This window comes from Protopterus annectens, chromosome 1.part0 (genome assembly GCF_019279795.1).
Source record: "Protopterus annectens isolate FY-2018-M chromosome 1.part0, PAN1.0, whole genome shotgun sequence".
Taxonomy (NCBI): Eukaryota; Metazoa; Chordata; order Ceratodontiformes; family Protopteridae; genus Protopterus; species Protopterus annectens.
This window is the reverse complement of record NC_056725.1, coordinates 463,765,424-463,785,938: the sequence shown is the minus strand read 5'-3', so window position 1 is coordinate 463,785,938 and position 20,515 is coordinate 463,765,424. Positions and strand designations below refer to the sequence as shown.

Here is a 20,515-nt window from a genome sequence, read left to right as displayed (position 1 = left end):
GAATGAGCATGTCATCTCATCAATCTAAAATCCTGAGCAGCTCTCCTATTCAGTACATCTTCCATAGTGACTTGTGATGGTAAAGGCATAAAAAAAGCTTCTCTAACTAAAATGGGTTGAAAATGTATCACCAAATTAGAAACAGTAAGAGGAATACTCCCTCAACTGTGTACCTGTTTGGTGGTACATTTTCAGATTTCAACACATAACAGTTATAAAAGCTTTTATACATGTGTTCTAGCAAAAGGATAAATCCGCCACTGTATAAGATACAGAGTACAGTGACAGGGCTTTCAGTCTATTCACATAGGTTATGTTTTGAAGAGCCTGAATTTTCTTGGTGAAAAACCTCTGTGGTCTCTCCAGCTGCTGCAGGTGTTGCAGGTGTCTGGTGAGGTACATACAGAAGGGAGTGGTCTGAAGAGGGTTTACTACAGAGGAGTTATAACATCCTTAGTCCTGGATGTGATGCCCTTACTTATGAGATGTGCAACATAGAAGGCTTTCCTTACCACTGTGGACACATGGTTATTGAAGTTTAGATTGCTATCAACCTGTGTTCCTAAATCCTGCACCACTGGGTTGGAGCTTAGGGGGTACTGCCTACATTGTAATTTGCAGAGACTTCCCTTTTGTCAAAGGGGATAATAATGCACTTTTTTGCATTTAGTTTTAGTCCATGGCTTTGGCACCAGTTGTTTGCCTGTGATAGCCCCTTTTGTAATATGTTAATATCATTAGGGGACTCAATGATTGCACCCAGTTTGCAATCATAAGCAAACTTGGTAAGCCACATGCTTTCTACTTTCACCTGGGCTTCCAAGAAGTAGATTCCAAACAGCAGAGGACCCAGCAAAGATCCTTGTGGTACATCACTAGTAACTGATCTACTACTAGAGGTGAAATCCCCATCTTTGACAGAATGTGTTCTGTCAATGCGCCAGTTAGCTCTCCATCTAGTGAAATAAGGGTTAATCCCCAGATGGGAGAATTTCTCAATGATACCTGAGTTGGGGACTGTGTTGAAGGTCTTGGCTTAGTCAAAATAGGTGGTATGTACTGTTTTGCCTTTTTCCAGGACTTTGGTGACATTCTTGAATAAGTCCACCAAGTTTAATAAGCACGATCTACACTTAACAAAGCCAAATTGCATCAGGTCAAGAGTTTAAGGTCTCCTCTGTCTTTGTTAATAAGGTCCATGATGATTCTTTCCATGGCATCGCAGATAAGGCTGGTTAGGCTTATGGGGCTATAGTTCCCTGGGTTGGTTGATGGACCCCCTTTGTGCAAGAGAATTACTGCCGCTGTTTTCCACACTGCTGGAATGAATCCAGTGCTCAGGCTGTGGCTAAAGAGGATGCTAAGTGATTCTGCTAGGTCCTGTTTTAGATGGTTTAGTAAGCAGCCTGGGATGTTATCTGGTCCCATAGAGGCCATGTTTTTAGCCTTGAAGATCATGGTTATGACCCGTTCAGCTGATTTCTCACATTACTGTTCTGGAGGATGGGGTTTTGAGATTAAGACTAACAGAAAAGAAATCCCCAAAATTTACTGTAGATGATGCCACTTATCCAGTGATTGAGTTTCACCCCACAGAAGTGAATGGGCTGTCACCCTTCAGAGAACAAATGGGTCAATGAGATAGCTAGACGAAAAAATAGATGGTCAAAGTAGTGGTCAGGGCCAAAAAATTATAATAACAATAATCACAATAATAATACAATTCTTGTACCATGGCAACTGAAAGACAGATGTTTCGTTTCACGTTCGAGTTGTTTTTTTATGTTTCAAGAGAGCAGGTGGCTGTAAATTACATACAGGCATATAATATTAGTATTTACAAAATTAGTAAACCACTTTAAAAATAAAGTTAAAAACAACTTGAACATTATGGTTGATACATAAGAAATATTTCTTAAAACAGAGCTGAAAGATGGTATATACAGACTACTCTTCTTTGTGTGTGGACGAAAAATATTACAGCAGACATCCATCCTTTGTTCTATAGTAAACACACACCCCAGGAGCAAGCTAGCTTCACAGCTTTGTAAATTAATGCACACTGTATTATACTTCACTGCATTTATGCAATGCTTCCAATGTACTTCTGGAAGATAAATAAAAGGCTGAAAATCTGACGCCACATATAACAATATAACCCATTTAAGCAAATCAATTCATTAGTTCTTTCAGCAGAGATGTAAGACAAGCTTGACCACATACCCAGATACTTCTCCATATTCTTCCTTTGTTGCCCATTGTCATAATAAATACACAAATTAACAGAGAAATAAATATGCATCATGATGCACATGTGCAGATGTGTGTAAAACGTTAACTAGGCGCGCAAGTGCACACACACACACACACACACACACACACACACACACACACACACACACACACACACACACACACAAAACCAATAAAAAATTGCTCATGGTCATTTCAAATTCTGAGGTAGCATTACAACAATATTTAAGGTAAACTCCTGATTTCTTTAACTTTTTCTCAGCAGTTATCTTGTTCTTGATTTATAGGACAAGAGAAAGAAATTAAAATAAATTAAAAAAAAGAAAATTCAACTTGAGAATATGGATAAGTAAAAAGATTTACAGTACCCACTGTATAAATCAAAGATCAAGAAAACACTAGAGTTTTGCTAGACCTCATATAATGTGGAGTAGCATGGGAGATCTCAGGCTTGGAAGGACTGGGTTTATACATTGGTCGAATATCCTCCCAGCTCCTACTATTGAGTGATGCCCACTCTAACAACTGCTGGGAACAACAAAGGAACACACAGGCAAGTGTTACCACATCAGCTTCAGCACCATGTGTAACTGCAGGGTATTCTTTGAAATAGTGCCTGTAGAGTTCACTAAGTTTATATTGGCCTTTTCTTTTGGGCTTTGGACCACACTTTTCATAGATTTCCTTCAGTGCCTGGTATGTATCTAGGCAATATATGGTACCTGCAAGGTCTGCATTAAGCCGCAGAAGTTCAGTTTTTAGAAGTGGAAAGTCATATTTCAGTCCAAAGTGAGCCACCAAGCAAATTGGAGGGGTCTGTTTCTTCAAAAATGCATTAAGCAATGTCACTGTTGTATCGTCAAAGCCTTGCTTTTGGTTTTCTGTCATGTTCTCATTGCTGAGGCCTGTGAGCTCCACTGCTCGCTGTGAAACCAGCTTCTTGGGATTCATACAGAGGCAAAGCTTATCCACTATTCGTGGCATTTGAGGCAGTCTTCTATGGTCCAGCAAGGTATTCACAACAGAGTAGCGATGTACAGCTATCAAGCAAATTTCCATGATTTTAGGGCGGTCTTCCCCAGTGCCTGTGGCTTCTGTGTCTATAAAAACAAACGTCTGAAACTGAAGACTGTTGGACATTTTGCTGAGGGACCTAAACTCTCACCTACAAATGAAGAGAAACATGGAATTAAAGCAAATACTGACAATGTACATGCACATTTCTACAATAGTAGTTTAAGTGCTCCTCTTGATTTGTTACCATTGTGTACTATAAATTCACTTACAGGGCTGTAATGTTTTGATAGAATAAATATTCACTGCCAGTTAGATATTAAGCATGGGATATGCAAATGCAACTGTCCCAGGAAAAAAAAAAAGATAAATAATTTTTTTAACTACAGCCATTTCCAGGATAATTTTTCAGCCGCCAAAGAAAAGTGTGAACTCTTTCTGGTGAAACTATTAGATTTTTTACAATATCCTGCCTATACTGAATAATATAACATACTCAGCACGTATCCTGCCTATACTGAATAATATAACATACTCAGCATGTATCCTGCCTATAGTGAATAATATAACATACTCAGCACGTATCCTGCCTATACTGATCAATATAACATACTCAGCATGTATCTTGCCTATACTGAATAATATAGCAATAAGCGATGATGTCGGTGAGGTATATTGAAATTTACCCATGACTGACGTGGTTTAATCACGTGGGGAAAGCCTGAATGATTGCATAAAGCCAACCGTGGGTAAATTTCAATATACCACAACCACGGAGTCGGTTATTGCTATTACACAATGACATTATTTAAGAAAAAAATACTTACTTTTCTTAAATAATGTCTTTGTATAACACTGCATCACTGTTCTTCCATGGCTGGTGGTATGCTGCTTCCTTGTGTTGATGTACTGCGCATGCATATGGGGCTTATGTTCCCACACATACCCAGTACATCAGTGCTCGGAAAAGTAAGCAACAGAGAAAAGAAGATCTCCGTTGTTCTACTTTTCCTTTCTTTTTTTTTTTTAATTAAAAAAAAAGGTTTGGGAAGTTTAGGGTAGGAGACAGACAGAATGGAGGAACTACAAGGGAAATCAGGTATGCGTCTTTCGTTTTAAACAACGTACCTAATTTCCCTTGTATTTTCTGTATGGTATCTCTCTCTTATGTCCGGAGTCCGGACTACAAATTTTGTTTTTATTTTTGTTGAAAAAAAGTTAAAATTAAAGAATATACCAAAGGAAAAAAGTCCGGGCGACCAGACCTTTTTCCGTTGGTATATAAAACAGGCACGCTGATTAGGCTGGCCAATCAGCGTGCTCGTTTTAGAATGTTAATGGCCAGTCAATGTATAATATAACATACTCAGCATGTATCCTGCCTGTACTGAATAATATAACATACTCAGCATGTATCCTGCCTATATGAATAACATAACATACTCAGCATGCTATGAAAACACAATCTTCTTGCAAACCAAGGTACAGATTGACCTTTAGTCTGCTGCTATAAATACATATAGCACTGTCACTTAACACTACATCGGTCAATTTTACGGAATTGTATTTAAAAAGATATACATGTACAACAGAAGTAAAAGATAGATTTGGCAATCTATCTATATACGTGTGTGTGTGTGTGTGTGTGTGTGTGTGTGTGTGTGTGTGTGTGTGTGTGTGTGTGTGTATTACGCACACACTATACATGCATTTATTAATATAAATTTTAATCTAGCTTACTGTTTCCAAAATTACACCTGTAACATGCACAAAAAGGAACACTACAACCAGCATTTCTGAAATGATGCAATAACCTTTTTTAATCAAAATAACATGACACTGCAACTGAAATAAACCTGATGATTACCAATCATTACTGATTACTGTTTCATATCAAGCCTATGACATGGGATATTGAATTAGAGTTTCTTATGTCTTGCCCACCCTGTCACTCAAGAACAGAAATGGAACTGGGTAGATGGGATGCCAGATGGCACAGAAAGACTCAAATATTACAGGACTGCTTGCCCTCTTTAAGAGTATCAACAGATACAGCTTGCAACAAGTCTATTCCTCATCAAAGAAGCCATCAATTTCTGGCTGGTAATAACATCTTGAAAGTGAAACTTTTATATAGTTACTGAAAGTCTACATGCCTCTGGGCACTAGAAAAGAAGTTTCAGGATAAAGCTTGGCACTCCATACAGCATGCACTGTCACTCTGGCTCTTTTACAGTTCTGTAGGCTTTGACTTGTAGGAAAGCAAGCAAGACGTTAGAGAGTAATGGAGAGTGTGTGCTCTACCACAAATGCAAGAGCTGAATATACTGGCAAATAGCCACAAATGTACCAGAAAACAGCAAAAGAGGAAAAAAAAATAATTGAGGAAACTATTTGCAACACATGGTGGTGAGGTGATTAGGATTTAACAAACATTTAGAAAGAAAATATCTGGTAATGTACACAACATAGCACAGTTTTACTGCTATGTTTAGGTTTTGTAGTTTAACAAGTCTTGTAGATATAATTTAAAGTGTGCTAACTAAAGACATTCTGAGAGGAATTCTTGCAAAATACTTAAGTGAGTTGACCCTCTGTATCAATAATCCATCAAACCTTTGAAAAGTGCACTACTTATAGCACAATGCTAACAAGCTCAAATGCAAATAAAGCTTAATAATATTCATTATGACCTATGTGCATCAAAGTATCCCGAGTATAGTATCAGTTTTCTAGTAAAATTGTGCCATACATGAATAAAAAATATGCATGCTTAATAAAAAAAATCAAATAAAGCCATTTTGGTCACTGTTATTATATGACATAAGAGAAACAAAAGCTATGTGCTCACCATAACGATGCATCTGTGGTATCTGCTTTCATCCTTCCTCAACCATTGGATTTCAGATCCGACTGTGGTGCCGACTTTAGCCACTTCTCAGACTTTGGATCCATAGCTCAATCTCCTCCCCCTTACCCATAATCTCCTCCAAATCCCACATTACCTCAGACTGAGTTTACCCCCTTGATAATCGATATATAGAAAAACAGACCCATAGATAGAAAACTCAAACAACATGAAAGCAAATGTATCTGGAGCTCAGTCAGGAAAAAGACCAAGAGGGTATGCTTCCAGGTCATACCAGGAAACCATAGCAGTATCTTCTACCAATTTGAGAGGGAAAGGAGGGAGGGTAGGTTGAGAAAGGAGGAAAATGGACAAGACAGACACATCATTATTTTGAGTACATAACTTTTGTATATGATGTTGTCTTTTTCATCCAGAGTCCCCAGATAGTATCAACCCAGGTTGGTCTCATGGAAGGATATTCTGAAATATGGCAGAACCAAATGCTGCCCTGCCCCTAGAAAGGATATCCAGCTTGCAATGAGCTATCAAGGTATGAGCACAGGACCAAGTGGCAGCAGCAGCAGCACAAATGTCATCTGTAGAAGTTCTGGATAAGAAAACGAAGGGAGTGGAGAACGACCATGTAGAATGAGCTTGTGGTAGTCTTGGTAAAGTCAAAACTTTTTGCTTATAAACATGAGAAATTAAGTCAGTGAGCCACCAAGCTAAAGTGACCTTATACACAGACTTTTCCAATTTAGCTTTTGAAAAGGAAGTAAACAACTGATCAGATTTCCTGAACGTTTTTTTGTTCACTGGAGATAGAACCTCAGTTGTCAGTTGTCTGTGTATATTCAACAAATGGAGCACATATTCCACTTTACTGGAGAATTTTAGGAAGAAGAAGACTGATCAATTAACAGACTAGTTATGGGCAAATTCTGATGCTACTTTCAGGAAAAAGGAGATGTTGGTGTGAAGAGCAACCATGTCTTTATGAAAAATATATAAGGTGCCTGGCAAGACAAATGCGTGGAGTTCAGATACTCAACTAGCAGATGTAATAGTGACTAGAAAAATGGTCTTGCAGAACAACAATTTCAAATCCCTTTTTGCCATGGGTCCAAAAGGAAACTGAGCCAAAGCCTGGAGAAGGATTATTCCAAGGAGAAGTGGAATCCTTGACAGGTTGTCTAAATAAGAATGTACCTTTTAGGAAACCTTTGCATAGTCTATGGGAGGCCAAAGATGAATGGTCTTTACCTACATGATAATTGGCGATCTGTACCTAAATTGTGGAATAACTTGCTCCATTATGGAAAATGGAAGCCAGAAAATGTACCACTAGAATGGGTGCTGAAAAGGGATCCAGGTATCTCTGACTGACCCATACAGAGAATCTTTTACATTTAATCTTATATATCTTCCTAGTGGAATCCTTTTGGGAAGATGTAAGGATGTGTAAAACTTGGGAAGGAAGCCTGGATTGTCTAATTATCATGAAAAGTGGAGAAACCATGGGGTTAACTTGAGGGCTTGTATGTCCTGGTGAGGTAGTCCAGATAGGTGAGACAGCATATCTGGAAAGGGTTCCAGTCCTCAAAGAAAGTGTATTACGCGAGGCCAAAGGAAGGGGAACCACACTTGTCAAGGCCAGAATGGGGCAATGAGGATCACTTTGCTCTTCTATTGACATGCTTTCTGTAAAAATTTGGATATGATCGAGAATGGGAGGATAAACATAAAAGAAATCAGGGGTACAATCATGAATCACAGCATCTCTCAGCAACTCCCCCTGGGATCAGGGCAAAATATCTACTGCATTTGAAATTGTGGGTAGAGGTGAAGAGATTGCAGCATGGTTGGCCCACTGATGAGAAATCTGTTTTGCCACTGAAGCACTGAGAGACCAGTCATGAGGCAGTACAATAGATTTGCTCAGTCTGTCCGCTGAAATGTTGTGCACTGCCAAAAGAAATCAGTTGGAAGACATCACCCACTGCCACACCCTCACTGCCTTGCAACACAAGAGGTAAGAATGGACTCCCCTCTGTTTACTGATGTACCAGACCACTGACATGTTACTGTCTGTACGGTAATCATCTCTACAGGGAGAATGTCCTTAAAGGCCTGCAATAATTCCAGGAGAACTGCCCTCATCTCTAGGATGTTGAGGTGAAGCTTGGTCTCTAAGGGGAACCACATGACTTAGACTGTCTCTCCCAAGTAATGCCCTCCACCCAAGGTGGGAAGGATCTGTGGTCAGTATGGCCTTGGGCAAAGGCAGCACAAAGAGGTGGCCCTGAGAGACAAATGGTGCATGAAGCCATTAGAAGACATGTTGCTTGCATATATTTGTGATTAGGATAAGAAAGGTCATGGGATGTTGATTCATAAACCACTATGCTGCCAGTGTCCACAGTAGCACTCTCATATAAAATCTTTCCAGAGGCATAAGCATTATGGAGGCTGCCATCAAACTGAGAAGCTGAAGAACCAACCTGACCAGTGGTGACTGGAGAGACAACAGATGCACATCCTGATGCTGTAACATAGACAGTCTGGATTGAGAAACTCTTGCCACTTGAGAAACTATACCCAGATGAGCACCTGTGAACTCCAGGGCTTGAGTGGGGAACAGATATTTGTTGTAGTTAACTGTGATGCCCAGGTATAAGCACAGTTGAAGCAGGTAGTGTCTGGTGCATGTCAGTGGATGCCTAGTGGAAGAAGTGAGGAGCCAGCTGTCATGGTAAGGAAACACACTGAATCCCAGCAATCTCAGGTGAGCTGTAACCACTTGGTGAACATCCAGGGGGCTGTGGTGAGACCAAAGAGCAGGGCTCTGAATGGAAAGTGACTGTCCCTGAGCCAGAAGTAAAGGCATTTCCTGGGCTGCATGTCTATTTTGATGTGATTGGATGCGCTTGATAGATCTCCAGGTTGCACACTATCCTTCTGCAAAAGAAGAAGAATGGCTTGAACCATGACCATTCAGAATTGCGAGTTCTTACCAAATTGGTTCAAATGGCATAAGTCCAATATTGGCCTGAGGTCCCTGGTTTTCTTTGACACCAAAAAGAATCTCAAATAATTTCCAAACTCTCACTGGTCTGCTGGGATCTCTTGGATGACTCTTTTTGTTAGTAGCTTTTCTATTTCTAAAGCTGCTTTCCTTCTCTGATGGTGTGGTACATCTGGATTTTTTCTTACATGTATGGGGGATAGAGGGAAAAGAGAATCTAATAGCCTCTGGTAATAATTTTCTGCACACATACATCTTTGAGGATGGACATCAAGGCTTCTGGGTGCAGAGATAAGTGACCCTGGACTGCCTCCACAGTGCAGCAGTCTGGCAACAGCTCAGGAATGCTGAATATGCTTTGCAAAAAAAGGATCTCTGAAGTCTTGGTTTTTGTGTGGATGACAACTGCCATTACAGTTCCCCCCTCTGCCACTGGTGGATCTATCTCCATAGGAGTCCTGGGAAACATCTTACAATTTTCAGAACTACATTTTTTTACCCACTTTCTGGTTCCATGAGAAGATCCTCTGAGGGACAGAAACATTTATCCCTATGGCAGACAGAGTTTTCCCATCCTGCTCACTCATGGAGAGGGTCTCTTTACCCTTGGGTGCAAATAAAGTAGATTCATTAAATGGTGGACTGAAGGGCTCAGCAGGCACAAAGGTGCATCCAGGCATAATGGTAATGCTTGAACCTGCTGTTCTGGAAAAACCCTCCATAGCATTGGAGATCAGCCACATAGAGGCATTTGATAGGGACTGAAGGGTGGCCATTTGTGAACAGATGGTCTTTTATCTTCTGCTGCCATACGCGCCAATAGAGATTTGGAAGGTTCCTTAGTCAAATCCCTCTGGAACCTTATAAAGTATGTCAGATAATTCAGTGACCATAGGGCAAAGGTCACTGAAGCAAAAATTTGTTTCCTGCATCTGTCCAAGGCAAGGTCCTTTTTGTTAGTTGCCATAGCCACCATGGCATCAACTGGGGGACTGTGCTCCAGGGGCACCGTCCTTGAGTGAAACTATGTACTTGTCTGGCTTTTTTGGGATAGGTTCTGTCATACCTGGAGCTTTCCAATCCCAATATGAAATGAGATCCACCATTTTGCCTGCCGGGGGGGATCACCCAGGATGTAGCTGAGCCGATTCCGAAAGCGTCAAGAAACACCTACTCAGGGGCGGAGCCTAGATGGCCAACTGAGAGCAGTGAATTTTGAGAGCTCCATAAGCTAGTATAATAATATAGGAAAATGTTATTATTTTCAAGTTTAAAATGTCAGAAATTTATTGATAAATTACTAAACTACATAAATATAAATTTTGGTGGAGATGTACAAAAATTCTCCTGTCAAGTAACTTGGAGATATGATGAGTGGGTCTATATTACAACCGCAAAAGTCCTAATCAGCGAATACGGAATCATCGACACATATTACCTGAACCACGAATACACCAAACACCCTAAACCGCAAAATTCAAAATCTCGAACAGTCATAGTTGTCCAACCCCACCGTGCGCTACATACTACCTACCCAAACAAAATAAACCACATACATACACTAACCAAAACCCTACTTCTAACCCTACACTAAACCTTACATACATTACTATCTATGCACTTACCTTAACCCCCACCCTAACCCTAAGGTCTGTAACTATCGCATACTTGCCTTACAGAGCTATACCCAAACAAAATAAATAACCCACACACATACACTTAACAAAACCTACACTAAACCTTACATACATTACTATCTATGCATTTACCTTAACCCGCACCCCCTAACCCTAAGGTCCGTAACTATGGCACACTTACCTTATGGAGCTATACCGCAGAAGGGCCAACCATGGCGATTCGACATTTCGGATTACACGCTTCAGGACGATCAGCGTTTTCGCGTTTTGACGTATACGTGTTGACGTTTCTGTATTCGGGTAAGTGGACCTTCGCGATTTTAATAGGGAACCATATTGAGTCACTGAATATGAACAACTCAAGGAATTCTCATCCAGATGCTGCTACGAAAAAAGAACTGCAATTGATGACATCTGCCTTACAGGAACTATCTTTGAAGCTGGATGGCTTTAAAAATGAATTGGAAAACCTCAAATTAAATTCTCAAAAAAGACTGATACTATTAAGGAACTATTACAGCAACACCATACAAAAATAACAAATATAGAGACTTCTCTAAATGACACTGAAGGGAGACTCGAAGAGGAAGAATTCCAAAAGAATTTCTGCTTAAACAGAATACATGGCTGCTTAACAAAATACATGACTTAGAAAACAGGGAAAGGAGAAACAATGTAAGTATCTTTGGTCTGCCTGAAAACACTGAAGGAGAAGACATTATTTCATTCTTAACAACCTGGATTCCTGAATTTTTAGACTTGAAAGAGGGACTTTTATTTGAATTGAAAGGGCACACAGAGCACTGAGGAAACCTGCTTCTAACTCAAGAAATACTCCATCTAGATCCATAGTTATAACATTTCTTTCATTTCTGGACAAGGAACTAATATTAAAATCTGCTTGGAGAAAATCACCCTTAAAATACAATCACAGCCTGATAAGGTTTGACAATGATTATTCTTCCAGAATACTAGAACAAAGGAAAAAAGTCTGGCCAATAATAAAACTGTTGAAACAAAACAACATTAAAGCACAGCTGGCCTTTTCAGCCAAGATAAAAATACTTTTTTCCAATGAGATGAGAACCTTTAATGACTTAGAAGAAGCTACTATATTTATCAAAAACAGCAACATAGTGTCTATCCCAGAAGAAATGGAATGGATGGCCACTACTCTTAAAAGAATAAAAGAAACAAATCCTTGGACAGATACTAGAAAGAAGAAACAAAAAACTGATTCCAAGATAGCCGTCCCAAAAAATAACTCTTACAACTACATCTCAAAGTATCAACTGATATGGTATATCACTTGTCATCTGTTTTTATTTAAAAAAAACAGGAGGGTTTCTTAAACAACAGAGAAACAGTTATGATTTATTCAGAATGTTCAAAGAGTCCAGTAATTCTTCACAAACAAAGTTAGGTCAAGATGGGTTAATATTTACATTATATATAAGCCAAACAAAGCAACATATAATATAAACATAGAAGTTTCTATTCCCCTACTTGAACTCAATGAACACTTATCTTGTTAATTTTTTATTGATTTTACTTATAATAATTTAAGTAATTAATTAACTAATTCATCAAGGTACCATTCATCAGAGTTCAGACTCAAATGTAACAAATTAACATCATATATAATAGCAGTAACAGTAGAGTGCTTTGAAAAAAAAATGCTGTCATGGAGACTAATGCCTTCTTCAGTTAACGTATGATTTAGAAATGTCATGTATATCCTGGTTGAATAATAGCAGCAAGCTCTTAGTACAAATGTCATCATTATTCTGTCTAAATATAGTTAATATCAATTATGGCAGGTATCATAGCTTCGAGTGCTGTTTGATCAATCCTGATATGGTGTGCGTGGATGCGGCCGTGTCTGGCAGCTAGTACAAATGTCATTATTATTCTGTCTAAACATAACTAATGCTTGTGTATTAGGAAGAAACATTTGGTATTTTAGCCTGGATCCAGGGGAAGGGGGTGGATAAAACTGTGATTTGGGATATTTTGGCAGAGAATAGTTTTGTTTATACATCTGCTGAGTGAGAGGTGGCAAGGCTGGAAGAATGTGTTATCTCTTGTTGTGGCGGCTTGTTGGTAAGTTGTTTTTTTTTTTTTAATCTGTTTGCTCACAGTTCTTTTCCTGGCTGCTGCCTTGCTGAAAGAGAGGGAATTTGGGCTTGAAGTTGCAGTGAAGTGAAGCTTTGCTTCAGGTGCATTGTGAGCCTGTGGTATGCAGTACACAGACACACCAACAGAAACAGATGCTCCCATGTTGCTATGGTAACAGAGACAGAGTGAATATAATGCTTAAAGACTCTGAGGATCCTCCGAGATGATTTTCGGCAATGTTTTTGGTTTAAAAAAAAAAAAATATATATATATATATAATAAAAGGGCTGTTTTAAACCATATGTACACATATTGATGGTCTCTCAACACTTCATTTAGCTCATTAAGTTGATTCTTTATTAAAAAAAAATAATAATAATAAGCACAATTTTATATTTTTATGTATTTTGGTCCAAACACATTAAGGACTTACATAAGAGTTGAAGTCTGAGTTACTGTGAAAGACTAAGAGCACTTGGTCTTGTGCAGAACCCTTTGCAGTGGTATGGGAGGTGAGCTTGCTCGGACATCTTGGGCATATGGGAATAGCTGACTCTAGGGGTATTTGGGGTTGCTAGGAAGTGCAAGAGAGTCATTAGATTTCCTTCGTGGAAATATCTGTGGGAATGGAAAGTGTGTTGAGTGGTTCACTGGCAGAGTGGCCACTGCATGGAACAGGCTGGTAAAATGGAACAGGACAAATATTGGTTTGGATATTTTAAGAACAGCCTGGAAACACACCACATGAACTAGTGAATGGTATTCTGGCAAACTGGATGGGTAATGTTGCCCGTGCTTGAAGTACTGATATGTGTGTATGTAAGGATGGACATATAACAAATAAGAAACTAGAAGGGTCTTATAATTTAAAGTCTATGGATGGTATAAACATGCTTGGAAGGAGCTAATAATATGAATAAGCATTACAGCTTGTGGTCTCTCAAATAACTAAGCAACAGCCCAAAAAAAAAAAGAAAAACACAATAGTTATGTAATGTAGGATTTTAGTAAATCTAGACATAAAATATATAATTGTCATATAAGATGAAGCAGTCTGCTGAATTTAGATATTAAAGTCAGGATTTAATGACATGGGCTTGTGTATCATAACACTACTGTCTTAACTTGTCATAAATTACATACACTACATTGAACATCAAGGGGAAGTATGATGATTTTCTTATATAAGTAAGTATGCTTAACAAGTCATGTAATTTCTTTAATTTGAATTGTATTTTTTGCAACCCATCTTGACCATATATAATACTTAAGTGGTTACCAAGGTAACTAATGTTTATACATGACATCAAACTGACAAAGGTGTTCAAGAGAAACAATAGAAGCCTGAACTTGAAATGTTTTCTTATATAAGTAAGTATGCTTAACAAGTCATGTAATTTCTTTAATTTGAATTGTATTTTTTGCAACCCATCTTGACCATATATAATACTTAAGTGGTTACCAAGGTAACTAATGTTTATACATGACATCAAACTGACAAAGGTGTTCAAGAGAAACAATAGAAGCCTAAACTTGAAATGTTTTCTTATATAAGTAAGTATGCTTAACAAGTCATGTAATTTCTTTAATTTGAATTGTATTTTTTGCAACCCATCTTGACCATATATAATACTTAAGTGATTACCAAGGTAACTAATGTTTATACATGACATCAAACTGACAAAGGTGTTCAAGAGAAACAATAGAAGCCTGAACTTGAAATGTCATGGAATGTAACAATCATATTCTCAACAAATAGTATTCAATTGACAATAGACACTAATATGGGCTTTTGTATAATAACAATACTGTCTTAACTTGTCATAAATGATATACACTACATTGAACATCAAGGGGAAGCATGATGATTTTCTCATATAAGTAAATGTGCACAACAAGTCATATAATTGCATGATGATTTTCTCATATAAGTAAATGTGCATAACAAGTCATATAATTGCATGATGATTTTCTCATATAAGTAAATCCTCCCAAAGGTGCTGCCAGAAGGCTCTGGCAGCTGGTAGGTCATTGGGTCTGTTAAGGACTGACCTCCCTCACCTGAAGACTGCAGGAGAACTCCCTGTTCTAGGCCTGAAAGAGCCCTGAGCTCTGCCTACCACGCTAGATCTACCCCTAGACTGGGAATCATAAGAAGGATACGCCACCCTAGCAGGCCAATTTCTCTAAACTTTGGAGGCTGAACCTGCAAAAATCTTTAACAGTCTGCATAGACTTAGCTTGTCTTCCATTTTCTTTAAAACTGCCTCAACAGGAGGACCAAACAACATCAGATTGTAAAGGAGCATCTAAAATCCTTGTTTTAACATGTTCAGACAAATTGATCCCTAGCCAGGCGTGCCTGAAGAACTGACCCAGTGGCAGCCACCAGCAGGCCTGTACAGCATCAAAACCACATTGCAAAGAATGCTTACCCACCTGTTCAGAAACATGTACTAAATCTTGCAACTTTACAATCAATACCTACCCAGAGCATCAACCTTAGATTAATTGTGAAAGGAGATAGTTTTGGTATTTCAACATGTGAAACTGGCAAAAGCCCTCATAAAAGTGGAAGAAGTATAAACTTTCTTTCCCCATCTATCCAAGGCCCTAGCCTCTTGTCTGCAGGGATTAACAACAGAAGCCTTACACCTTTAGGCCCCTGGCTAACAGTTTCTGGGTCTGCCCTAGGACTCTTAAAGATACTTATGAGCTTCAGGCACCCTGTACCTATCCGTTAACAGGAGCAGGAGGCAAAACAGGATTAAGAGAAGCCTCTGAAAACATCTTCCACTACATCCAAAACAGGAGGTATAGCCAAAGGCCTATGCTGGGGTAAACAAAATTCCCTAAGCCTTTTCCTGGAATCAGAGAAGTCCTGACCTTCCCACTTAAAATGCTCCTCATGGAATGAAGAGTTTTGAAAAGAAAAATCCTCAGGAGGAGAAGAGAGTAGAATCATCCACATCAGAATCAGAATAAGGATACTCCTGAAGTCTTAAGACTCTGACATCTGAAGCCTGCTCAAAATCCAGCTCAGGCTCCACCCTAGGTCTTATCAGGAGGGGCATAGAACCCTAATCAAAGTAATCAAATCTTCTGCCATTTTAAGCATATGCTTCTTGGGCACAGTACCTGAAGAGCGGTAACACCAACTGAAGCTAAACCTGGCCTGCCCCTGGGAGAAGCCTTGAAACAGAAGGAGAGGCCTAGCCATAGGAAGGGAGGAGTAGTAACCTGAGAAGCCCCTCAGCTGACTGCCTCCTGAGAGGCCACATCTGCAATACAAAGTCTCACCCTGGGACAAAACCTCCGTGGAGCCACCGCTCCACCGACACCTCTAAAGAACGCCGACAGCGGTTCTTCCTAGGAACGGCTTTGGTTTGGATATTTTAAGAACAGCCTGGAAACACACCACATGAACTAGTGAATGGTATTCTGGCAAACTGGATGGGTAATGTTGCCCGTGCCTGAAGTACTGATATGTGTGTATGTAAGGATGGACATATAACAAATAAGAAACTAGAAGGGTCTCATAATGTAAAGTCAATGGATGGTATAAACATGCTCGGAAGGAGCTAATAATAAGAATAAGCATTACAGCTTGTGGTCTCTCAAATAACTGAGCAACAGCCCCAAAAAAAAAGAAAAAAAAACACAATAGTTATGTAATATAGGATTTTAGTAAATCTAGACATAAAATATATAATTGTCATATAAGATGAAGCAGTCTGCTGAATTTAGATATTAAAGTCAGGATTTAATGACATGGGCTTGTGTATCATAACACTACTGTCTTAACTTGTCATAAATTACATACACTACATTGAACATCAAGGGGAAGTATGATGATTTTCTTATATAAGTAAGTATGCTTAACAAGTCATGTAATTTCTTTAATTTGAATTGTATTTTTTGCAACCCATCTTGACCATATATAATACTTAAGTGGTTACCAAGGTAACTAATGTTTATACATGACATCAAACTGACAAAGGTGTTCAAGAGAAACAATAGAAGCCTGAACTTGAAATGTTTTCTTATATAAGTAAGTATGCTTAACAAGTCATGTAATTTCTTTAATTTGAACTGTATTTTTTGCAACCCATCTTGACCATATATAATACTTAAGTGGTTACCAAGGTAACTAATGTTTATACATGACATCAAACTGACAAAGGTGTTCAAGAGAAACAATAGAAGCCTGAACTTGAAATGTTTTCTTATATAAGTAAGTATGCTTAACAAGTCATGTAATTTCTTTAATTTGAATTGTATTTTTTGCAACCCATCTTGACCATATATAATACTTAAGTGGTTACCAAGGTAACTAATGTTTATACATGACATCAAACTGACAAAGGTGTTCAAGAGAAACAATAGAAGCCTGAACTTGAAATGTCATGGAATGTAACAATCATATTCTCAACAAATAGTATTCAATTGACAATAGACACTAATATGGGCTTTTGTATAATAACAATACTGTCTTAACTTGTCATAAATGATATACACTACATTGAACATCAAGGGGAAGCATGATGATTTTCTCATATAAGTAAATGTGCACAACAAGTCATATAATTGCATGATGATTTTCTCATATAAGTAAATGTGCATAACAAGTCATATAATTGCATGATGATTTTCTCATATAAGTAAATGTGCATAACAAGTCATATAATTGCTTTAACTTGAGTTGTGGTTTTGTAACCCATCTTGACCATCCACAATACTTAAGCTGTTACCAAGGTAACTAATATTTTATACTTGACATCAAACTAACAAAGTTGTTCAAGGGAAACAATAGCAGCCTGAACTAGGAATGTCACAGAATGTAACAATCACATTCTGAACAAATAGTATTAAATTGACAATAATCACTCAATTTAACCTTTGCTGATTATACAAAATAAAATGTTGCCATTTAAATCTAAAAACTTTCAGTATATGTCATAAAATAACAATTTATGAATATGGAAAGGGAACTTGTAATCGTTAATCATAATAAGTGAATTTGTTGTTTTTAACCTATAATTTCACTCATTTTATAATAAGAAATAACAGATATGAAAATCCTTATGTGTAGGAAATGGGGGAACAGGGATGCACTGATAATTAAAATGCACTAACTTTCATCAATGTTCATATAAAACAAACTTGATGCTTTAAGTAAGTTAGCAACAAACAAAGCGATTACTTAAATGCTGGCAAACAATGAAATATAACTTCTGATATGTCTAGCAAAATACAAACAAATTACAAGCTCAAACCTCTGCAAAAGGTTGCTCACACCACCAGAAAAGATCCAAATAACAAGAACAAAATGTGAGCACAACAACACAGCCAAACAGAAAATGTTCAAGTCCAAATTATTATCCAAAAATTTATTATAAAAGGATGAGTGCTTTTGTGGGGTTGCTGCTTCGTCAGATCCAGTAACATTCTAGTATATTTGGCAACTTCTGCACAATGCAATTGTTTTTATGTAGGGAAAACCAAATGTCAGTTTAAGGAACGTATTTTAGAATGCCTTGGTAATACAAGGAATCATGTTCATACCAATAAATTGGCTGTACACACAAATACAACGGGACATAATGTTTTTTTATTTCAGAGCCCTACAACAGGTTATTGTTAACAGCTATTTGGAAAATTTGGAGGCAAAATGGATTATAGCCCTGCATGCCCATAAAAATCTGGGCTTGAATTCAAGTGTTCTCCTTAAACCAGCACTAATTAAGAGATGTTAGCTTAACTGTTTACAGGAAACATGTGATTTTAACTTGTATAAATTGACTGACTGTTTTAAAGTTTATATTATTTATATCCAGTAAAATACATTGTATTATAAACATTAAGTATAAATATTACCATCTATTTATATTGAGTAATACGTTTTGAAAGACTTCATTAATAAGGGTGAATATGGTAATAACTGTGTGCTATAATCTTTTACTGGAGGTTTTATATATGATATATCCTACTTCACTATGATTGAATTGCTTGTTCATAGGTTGGTACTAGACTATCAGCCCTAGGGCCTATACAAGCCTAGCCATAAGAATTCCCTGGCTAGTTCTTCCCACAATATTTACTTCCCTGGACCCCTGTTCTAGCAGGGTGACTGATATGATCCCGGGTGAATTTCCTATCTCCCATACAATCATCAAGGTTCCTTTTGAAGAGGGCCAGAGGCGCTCTGCTTGACATGTATGGGCAGTCTATTCCAGAGTCTAGGGAGTCACTGGGTCAGGAAGCTATCCCTACAGCATGTTGTGTTCATTGTGATGACAAGAGTTAGATCTTTGGAGCATGTGGCTCTGAGGGATTGGGATTTCTTTAAGTGTAGCATGTCCAACAGCTCTGGGTTTAACATGGCCTTGTATGTTAAGCAGAGATTGCCTCTGAGTAGACAATATGCGACAGAGTATAGCTGGAGTTTTTTTTAGATTGTCAGCATAGGGCATCTGCTTTAGGCCTCTGATTCTTTTAGTGAGGTATTTCTGCGGCCTTTCAAGTTGTTGCAGATGTCTTGAGAGGTACATACCAAATGGGGCGTTGTACTCTATAAAGGGTTGAATGAGGGATGAGTACAGTGGGACAATAACCTCCTTTTTTTCTGGATGAAAAACCCTTAATGATGAGGTGTGCCACATAGAAGGATTTCCTGACTGTTGTGGTGATGTGGTTATCGAAGGTGAGACCACTGTCCACCTGTGTCCCCAAGTCTCTTATCACACTTTTGGTGTTTAGTGTACTGCCACCAATGTGGTAATTCACAGGCACATATTTTTTCCCAAAGGGGATAACTATACATTTCTTGGCATTGAGCTTAAGCCCATGGCTCTGGCACCAAGCGTCTGTTTCTGTAAGGCCCTTTTGTAGAATATCTACATCATTTGGGGATTCAATAATGGCTCCCAGTTTGCTGTCATCTGCGAACTTTGTTAGCCAGAGTCCCTTAGTGTTGGCCTGTACTTCAGAGACATAGATGCCAAACAAGAGCGGTCCCAGAACTGAACTTTGAGGTACTCCACTTGTCACTTGTCTGGAGCTGTATTTGGAGTCAGCTACTTTTACAGTGTGGGTTCTGTCAGTAAGCCAGTTGTCAACCCATCGTGTGGCATAGGGATTAATGCCCAGCTTAGTAAGATTATCTATGATTCCAGAGTGGGGGATGGTGTAGAAGGCCTTGACGAGTTCCAGATAGGCTGTGTGGACCACCTTACATTCATCCACAGCTCTGGAGACTGATTCAAAGAAGTCAGTCAGGGTCAGGAGACAAGATCGGCCCTTCACGAACCCAAACTGGGTGGGGTCCAGTGTTTGAAGACTGTCAATGTCTTTGTTTGTAAGTTCCATGATAATACGTTCCATGGCCTTGCAGATCAGGCTTGTCAGACTGATGGGGCGGTAGTTCCCAGGATCCAAGGTGGATCCCCCCTTGTGGAGTGGGATAACTGTAGCTGTGCGCCACTCAGTGGGTATGAAGCCTGAGGTGAGGCTATGATTAAACATGACACTTAGGTGAGGTGCCAGTTCATTTTGTAGTTCATGTAGTACACAGCCTAGGATGTCGTCTGGTCCCATGGATTCTGCATTATTAGCTTT

General features: G+C 38.6%; 1 protein-coding gene across 1 annotated transcript in view; it reads right to left on the bottom strand.

Annotated features, from left to right (window-relative positions):
• Positions 1-269: 269 nt before the first annotated feature.
• TREX2 (three prime repair exonuclease 2) overlaps positions 270-20,515 on the bottom strand; it is a 58,606-nt gene continuing 38,360 nt past the window's right edge. The window contains exon 2 of the mRNA XM_044060466.1: positions 270-3,418. Coding sequence (XP_043916401.1) covers positions 2,641-3,393 — 753 coding nt within the window. The 5' untranslated portion in view covers positions 3,394-3,418 and the 3' untranslated portion in view covers positions 270-2,640. The remainder of the gene's footprint in view (positions 3,419-20,515) is intronic.